Below are 8,412 nucleotides of genomic sequence, written 5' to 3' on the forward strand. Positions count from 1 at the left end.
TTTCCCTTTGTAAAGACTGCTCCTCCCAGACTGCACTTTTTTCTCCCAGAAAAATACCATTTCTCATTAAAAAAAACAGACCTTAATATGGTAAGATTGCTCTAGCTCACAAAGCTTGAGTTCAAAAAAATAGTCTGCCCATAAAAATAGGGTAAGACTGCGTTACACTACCCTTCCCTAACCCCCATGCTTCCCTAGGCAGTGGAAGCTAGTCAGTAACTTCCAAATCATATTTAAATTCATATTTTAAAAGTGTATAAAATAAATAATTTAATTTTAAAAAACTATTTTTTGATATTAAAATTTCTGAACAAGAAGTTATGAAAACATCTAAAAACCATAAAATATGGTTTTCAATTTTTTGGCAAACAGCCGAAAATCGATAATTAAAACAAAAAACTAACATAAACAAACGCATTTTTATAATTTATTTCTTCATTGCAGAGAAACAAAAACATAAACAAAAAGAAAAAAAAATAACAATGACGCCAATGGCTCCTAAATTTTCCACATTCAATTGAGGCATGCATTGATCATCATCACATAAGACCCAATTTCATTTATCTACAATACAAGAAAAAGATGCATGCAGAGGCCTTGAAGAAATAAAAACGAGACAATACCTACACGACTTTCGGAATAGAAACATGCCACTAATTGTTTATTCGTGCAACTTAAAAAGGTTACTTGCCATCAGCACCTCTTGTAAGATCAAAAAGTGAAGTTCTACCAAAACACAAAAACAAAAAGGCAGCAAGACCTTCCATCCCAGCCCAGAATTGCCAACAATCAGAGGTGATTACAGCCCTAAACACAGAAGAGATTTGAGTCAGAATGGCCTGTCCAGTAGGCATCTCGTTCAAGACATCTAGCTTATCAGGCATGATTTAGTGTGCACGCAATTTTGAACAAGTACTACCCTCGATCCAATTGGACATTCATCATACATCATCAACGCAAGCTGATTGAATGGGAGGAATTAGTATGATGTCTCAAAGTTTTACCAACCATGATACACAAAAAATTTAGAAGGAACTACAACAAAAGTTAAGCAAACAATTGCAATACATATTATGTCTACCGCCACATATTAAGCATATGAAATCAAACAAGTCGAAGTTTTATAATTAAGTTTCTTTTAAAAAAAAAAGAACAACGAAAACAAAAAAATCTAATGGTTCAGCTAGGTCCAGCTCAGGAAATCCAACTTGGCTCTTCTGCAGTCCATTGTAAGTCATAACTTCTAACTTATCAGCAATGTTTAGAATGCAGAATTTTGTACATTGAACTTTGCTTGAATCCTCTGAACAATTATCACACATCATCATTGCAAGCTGATTGAATACAATTAATCAGTACCCGACCACGCTGATAACAATGACTTAGATGCTACTTTGAAATTTCACTCAAATCTTTCAAACCTCAGTCCAATCACAAACAGAGGACAGTACATATATATAAATAGAAACATTAAAAATATAATTAATGAAAGGTGACATAGTTCATGGGATAAAAAATCATAAGGCACACTTTATTTCACAGAATTTTTTTTATATTCAAAAGAAACATGTCAAAATATGTGAAGTGAATATGACAAGTCTTACATCATTTTATGAACACTAGAAATGAGACAGAATATTTAGAAGCCAAGTCTTGTTTTGAAAATTCTCAATACCTATTTTGAAAGAACCGTAAAGAGGCATTTCAGATTTTGTTAGCCAATTTGATCCTTCCTACATATTCTACAGCATACAATTTGTTAGCCAATTTGATCCTTCCTACATATTCTACAGCATTCAAATCACCACACTAGCCGCCAACACAACCATTCAGACCAAATATAGGAATATTTCAACTAAAGCAAGCACATTGCTCCCTAAAATCCTGAGATACAAGACACAACAACAAATCTATCTGTCTTGAAGAAGCCTAATTCTAAGCATACTCATTTACTGCATCTACAAGTAGGCAAAAGGCATTTGAACCACTAATTTTTTACCTTATTCTGTCTATTGAAACTCCTCCATTTGACAGGAAACTTCTCATTAGATCTACATTCTCAATTCTAAAAATCATCAATTAAAAAATTAATATATGAACGCCTTTATGGAAATATCCAATAGAAATGTTTATTTTATATAATACTGAGGGTTATATAATAAAAGAATCAAAAGAAATTTTTTTTTTGAAATAAATAGTGAGCATAAGGAAGCAAAATAAAGGGAATAAGGATTGAACCATATAAAGATATATTATGAGAAAAAAAAAATTAAGAGCCCAAAGATTAAGCTTGCCTTTCTTATCAAATTTCAACTTATTATGTGAAACTGGCAGTCAGATGACATAAACTCAAATTTTTTATTTAATCAGAATATTAATTAAAAATAAAAATACTCAATAAATTTCTCAGGTAACTCATCAACACTTTGGGCTTCTGTGATTAGACTTACAAGCCCATGAGATATAAGACACTCCTTGACAGGAATGACGACACATAATGTGGTTTGTTCTTCAGTTCCAACTATGACATTAAAAATGGGAAAGCCAATGCCTTGGTCCCATTTGTCAACAAATTACTAGAAAGAATGATTTGACATTAAACTACCTGCTCCCCCAGCAGGGCCTAATAAAAAAATTCGAAAAGTGTTGTGCATCTGTGTTTATATTGTGTGTTAGAAAAACATAGACTTCACTAAATCGGTTCTCCAAAATGACAGGACATGAAATGCAAATATGATCGTGGAAATGAAGATTAACATTGAAAATTCTTATAGAGCAGAAAAACATCAATCTAACAAACCTTTCACATAAAAATCTTATAACATGCAGCAAAAGAAATGAAAAGGAAAAAACTTATAAATGATAGGGATGGAATAGTATCAACAGATATTCATATCAATTAAATCAAGCTACAATTACACCAAGTAACATAATTATTTCACGTTTTTGAAAATCTGTCAAAATTTAGATGAAAAGATCCAGCTAATGAAGTTTCAGTTTAAATCCTAATGCTGTCAAAATGACATAGTGGAAGTTCACAAAAAAAAATTGAAATTTAGTAATCTAGAGGATGAAAGATCAATAGGAATAGACCGAAAAGGAACATAAGGGGAAAATAACTCGATGGATAGCTTCATCAAATAAATTAACGAGTCAATAAAACCATTGTGTACTTATGCTACAGTCCTCATCACAAGCTTCGTAAATCATTATACTTTCAAAATGCAAATGCCCTGCCTTTCCCTGCCTAATCTATTGAAGATTCCATTCCCTACTAGTTTGAAAGCACGCAAACACAAACAAAGCCAAGTCATTCCACCTTTGCTTCTCGATCTTCATCTAGTCTTGTCCTGGCCTACAACAGGATAAACAAGGAGTATGCACTCTTCATCAAAACAAAAAGTTAGGATTAAGAGAAAAATCAGAGATTTATTTTGAAGAGGTAACTATAAAGAACAAATAGTGAATGGGAAGCACTTAAGGGTGCGCTGTCGAATTCTATTTGGGGATCTAAGAGCTCCAGGCATAAAAAATTTAGAAAAAATATTTAAGAGCAAATAGTTAAGATTATGCCACTTAACCCAAAAGAAACAATAACTTTTACATACAATAATGATCTCTACTATCACTTGTTTTTTTTAAGAATTTCTAATGACTTTAGCCAACATTTAGAAAACACTAACTCACCAGAAAATCAAAAGGAAGAAAAGGACATCAAGGGGCTCTACAGATGTTGGCTAGATACCTAATTCAAGAATTAAAATTCCACTGGTTAGGCAACCTATCAGCAAAACTACTACTTTAATGAACATGGAAGACAAAACAACTATACGAGACACACGTATAGTCAACAAAACCAGAAGAAGATGAAAACTCATACAATAACAAATAAAAACAGGATCCAAACTAGAACCACTTTCAAGTCATTGAACAATCAAGAAAAGCTATCAGAAACTGAATTGAGGTATGGTCAACAGATAATTTTCCTAAATATGAGTTTGAAGAATCTTGTCTTTTTGACAAATTCAGCCTAAGGCAATGGATAACCTCACAAGTCACAAACAACATTCTTCCAATCTCGTCTCAATGAAGTGAGTCATTAGTCATTAACACTCCTTTGAGAAAATAAAGCAAGATTCTCATTCTCAATCCAACACCAGCATATCCAGGAATGGCACCTACAAAAGGAAACCAAACCCTACCCCAAATCCCCTCCCCCCACACCCCCAGCCCCAGCCCCAAAAACCCCTTTTTAGCACAAATTCAGCCCAAAATTGTAGGGGACCCAGTGTCACCGCCTTGGCATTATAGAACACTTAATGCATCCATCAATTACGCAGTACGCACGTGCGCACACACGCACAAACTATATACAGAACTGATAGCATAAAAAATCAATGGAATTTATAGTATACCAACAACATATCAACCTAGTACTCAATCCAAATATGAAGTAGCTTAATATCTAAATCCGTGAAATCTCATAGGTAACTAAAACATTTTCCAAATACAGCAACAGAAAGTACCTTCTGGAAGCCGGCCATAACCACGGCAAGAAATGGTGAGCATTGAAGTCATCAACGCAGAAGCAGTTGCAGAGTGGAACGGCAGCATTGATTCCAGGCAGAAACTCATTTCAACTGGAGACCTTTGAAAAAAAGAAAGGAAATTTATGTCAAACTTCTCTCCCTCTCCCTCTCTCTCTCTCTCTCCTCCTGAATATAACAAATTCCAGTCCTTTTCCTTTACCCAAAAAATCAAATGAAACATAATCACACAAGTACAGTGATATGGTTGTGTGGGTAATTACCTGAAAGTGCGTTGGCAGAGGGTTTTTTTGCTGGTGACACGGAAAGAAGAGCGAGCTGCTTTGGCCTCCGACGCAACTCTCGCCGCTGCGCTCCTGACGGAACTTGAACGAAGAATGGATCTCATAGCCGAGGCAGCGGTGGCCATTGGTAATAAAAAAAATGTTGAGCCCGCCTGAGAAATTCTCTGCCGGATCAAAATGTGGAAGATATCGGGGTTCTCCAAAACGTAGGGTTCTGTGTTGCGTGACCTGAGAGCAAGAGAAGATGACTAAACCCTACAGCGTGTGTTCGGGTAAAGTCATCCCACAAACCTTTACCTTGGCAAAATCTTAAATTTGAATGTCTCTTTAATTTAAATTAAATGTGATATAAAATTATATTAATTTTTTAAAAAAATTTTATCAAAATTTAAATTAAAAGTCCAAAATTTATACTTTTAAATACATTAGAATTTTTTTATGAAAAAATTATTTTTTATTAAAAAACATAATTATACCATAAATATAATCAATATTTAGAAAATTCCAATCAAACCATCCATGGTTCCGTGACCAACTTAAAACTAACTTTTGAAAAGTCAATTTTTGACAAATTTCATCCCCTTTCTCTTTCATGCATTTTATATAGCTTATTGAGTTTCTATAAGTTTGTGTTTAATATTTGTTTGATTTGAATGTCACAGGTTTGATCTCTTAAATTTATTGCTTGTTATGTTTAATTCTAACTATTAAATTCCGGAGAGTTATAACATTATTACAAATAAATTTAGTTTAAATATTTTGATTTACATTTAAAGTGTTTCACAATTACATATAACAATATATAATGAATAAAAAGGGAAAAAATTAGCTTGTGCACGGTCGTCATCTCTTGTCTGAGTGTGTTCCCACTTTATTTTCACTTCCGGAATGAGTTTGTTTTCCGAGCCTCAAGATTTTTCGTCACCTATTGCCAATTTAGTTACATCAAGAGAGATTTCTTATGATCATTTTGTGTTCAAAATTGATCAATTTGTCTATAGAGTATGGTGTTCTCACTCCATTTTCCCATTTGAAATGAGCTTGTTTTCAAAGTCTCAAGAATTTTCATCTCTTGCTACCATTTCAGTTGTGTCGAGAGAGGTTTCCTATAGTCATTTTGTGTTCAAAATTAATAAATTCATCTCCATAGTGAAGAGGTGCAACCTTATTTCTTCCACCTAGAATGGGTTATTTCTTAATGTCAATTTCTTACATTGCCTAGAGGATGATCTTACTTTAGGTTGACACAGTGACATACCATTTGTTAGTATTGAAGGACGTCTTCCCAGGTGGAATATCGCATTGTGTCCTTTTTGTTGTTTGTTGGGATTGAACATGATGAAATTGGCCTTAGGTGGATTTGATTTCGTCATTCATGAAGTCCGTGCAATAATTTTACAAGCAAAAATTAGGTGATCTTCTTTTCCAAGAATAAGCTTGTTTTCTAAGTCTCAAGAATCTTCATCTCCTACTACTAATTCAATTATGTCGAGAGAGGTTTGTTATGGTCATTTTATGTTCATTTATTATTGTTGAAGAACATCTTCCTAGGTGGAATGATTGCATTATCTCTTTGTTACACAAAGTTTTCCTACTTCATTAGGCTGAAGAGGTGCAACCTTATTTCTTCCATCCACAATAATTTTCTCTTTACACGATCAGATAATTGCCAAGTAAATAATCAAACATCTCATCCATCCATGACATAACAAAGGAGTCCTTGCAATGATGTTGTTGGTAGCAATCAAGTGAACTGAGATAGATTGGAAGGCACATAACTCCAACAACATTTCCACTTTCCACTTTATTGGTTATATTTATGTTGGTTTGTTCCTTACCCTTCAGTCGTCAAAATCAAGTCTAAATATAAAATAATGATAAAGAACCTCTCTCAACATAATTGAATTGCTAGTAAGAATAAAAGATTATCACTCCTACTTATTCCACCTCCCTAGAAAAAAAAATGAGACTAAACTCAACTTTGCAAGAGCTTGTTTTTCAAGTCTCAAGATTCTTCATCTTCAGAGTATGGTGTTCCTCGATGATGACTTCACTAAACACCTATTTGTTGGTTATCCTATGCTTAAAAATCTTGGTCTAAAGCAGGTAAAACGTTGTCAACTTTCTTAAAGATGCCTGCAAGCATTGAAGGCATCTCCAATGCTTGATATCTTCACTTATTAAGTGTCTCTTCAATGCGTCTATTTTGAGTTCATTAATAAAGGAGCCAAGCCAAGCCCATTATTAGAAACCACCTTATGGAAAATTAAATTAATTTTATTTATCCATATAGTGCGTCTCTTTGTTAAGGGGGAGTTGTTGGCCTAACAAGACTTAATCTCATTTTGATAATGACAAACCAAGGCATCTAATTGTGTTATCAAGTTGTTTATAGGTATTACTACATAAAAGCACAATGAAAGATGAATAATAAAAAAAGCCATGAAGAACACAAGTAAATGAAGAATGACTATTGAAGAAAAGCTTGGATGAAGATCAAGTTTAAAGACATGAAGACCTAGATAATCTTTTAGAAAAATGATTATTTCATTTTACCGGACTTTTAAATATGGCTTAAATATGTCTCATAAGTTCTTAATCACTAATATATTCTCCTAATTTGCAAAATTTAATCACAATTAGGTTTTCATTCAAATATGCCTAAAATATTATACATTGTTTATTTTTACGTTTACGCATATTGAGAGGGGGAGCCTTGTAAAGGCAGCCTCATTTTACTCCTTATTTGTCATCATCAAAAAGGGAGAGATTGTTGGTCTAACAAGATTTACTTCCGTTTTGATAATGAAAAACCAAGGCATCTAATTGTGCTATTAAGTGTGTATACAAATTGTAATGCCCCGAACTCCTAAACCCAGATCTGGTGCGTTATACCTGATATTATCCTGTTAAATCATAAATCATAAATCATTTACATACGCAGCGAAAAAATATAAACATAATCTCCATACAACACAGACCATAATACCAACATTCCATAATACCGTAATATACCAGAGTTTACTATATCCTAACTAGAAATCCATAAAATAAAATAAAATAAACCAACCATCATAATCTCTATATATTCATACATCTCCAAAACATTCAGTATGTTCATAACTATTCCATTCTCAATAAACCTAAAAACGTAATAACATAAACATAAACGTTTCCATTCCCAAAATATTATCATCATATACCTTGTTTCTATAGTCCTAAAAAATGCTAATAATACCCTCGAGCTCCTCAAGCCCGCTCTCGAGGATGTCCTGAAAAAGAAACATTCATATTCGGGTGACACACATCTCAGTAAGGGAAGAAATATACATATTAAAACAGCATGTGACTAACATAAGGTATATAGGTATCATTTTAATCACTTTTGCAAATCATTAACATAACTTTGAAATCGTTTTTTGAACTTAAACAATCACATGCAAAGTTTTAACCCACGAGATTACTTAAGGATAGGGGTGATTAGCTGCCCATACAAGTAGCACCCCTCTGCTCTGATACATAGGTAACCCTAAGGTCACAACAAAAGCATACTAGGGCACTTACCTCACTCAGTAAGCCCT

The 8,412-nt window shown here is 33.5% G+C and overlaps 1 protein-coding gene across 15 annotated transcripts; it reads right to left on the reverse strand.

Moving 5' to 3' along the window:
* Positions 1–503: 503 nt before the first annotated feature.
* LOC131148650 (protein NUCLEAR FUSION DEFECTIVE 6, mitochondrial-like) lies at positions 504–5,142 on the reverse strand. 15 transcript variants are annotated; one of them, XR_009135039.1, is made up of 6 exons: positions 4,811–5,128; positions 4,527–4,648; positions 3,688–3,745; positions 3,320–3,355; positions 2,000–2,065; positions 504–807 (listed from the first exon to the last, which is right to left on the reverse strand). XR_009135039.1 is itself a non-coding variant. In XM_058098509.1 (4 exons), the coding sequence occupies exons 1-3, from the start codon at positions 4,954–4,956 to the stop codon at positions 942–944; spliced, it is 288 nt and encodes a 95-aa protein (XP_057954492.1). In that variant the 5' UTR covers positions 4,957–5,128; the 3' UTR covers positions 504–807; positions 920–941. The 15 variants fall into 15 exon arrangements, 7 of the variants coding, with proteins under 7 accessions (XP_057954492.1, XP_057954491.1, XP_057954490.1 ...); XR_009135035.1 differs by lacking the exon at positions 3,688–3,745; XR_009135040.1 differs by lacking the exon at positions 2,000–2,065.
* Between the last annotated feature and the right edge of the window lie 3,270 nt (positions 5,143–8,412).

This window comes from Malania oleifera, chromosome 2 (genome assembly GCF_029873635.1).
Source record: "Malania oleifera isolate guangnan ecotype guangnan chromosome 2, ASM2987363v1, whole genome shotgun sequence".
Taxonomy (NCBI): domain Eukaryota; kingdom Viridiplantae; phylum Streptophyta; class Magnoliopsida; order Santalales; family Ximeniaceae; genus Malania; species Malania oleifera.

What these genes read in the sequence shown, in the direction of transcription:
- LOC131148650 (XM_058098506.1), bottom strand. Translation starts at nt 4,956, where the DNA reads ATGGCCACCGCTGCCTCGGCTATGAGATCCATTCTTCGTTCAAGTTCC. An exon ending in CTCTGCCAACGCACTTTCAG is followed by an intron (nt 4,649 to 4,810) that starts GTAATTACCCAC and finishes TTTTTTTCAAAG; the next exon opens with GTCTCCAGTTGAAATGAGTT. An exon ending in TTATGGCCGGCTTCCAGAAG is followed by an intron (nt 962 to 4,526) that starts GTACTTTCTGTT and finishes CCATTCAATCAG; the next exon opens with CTTGCGTTGATGATGTATGA.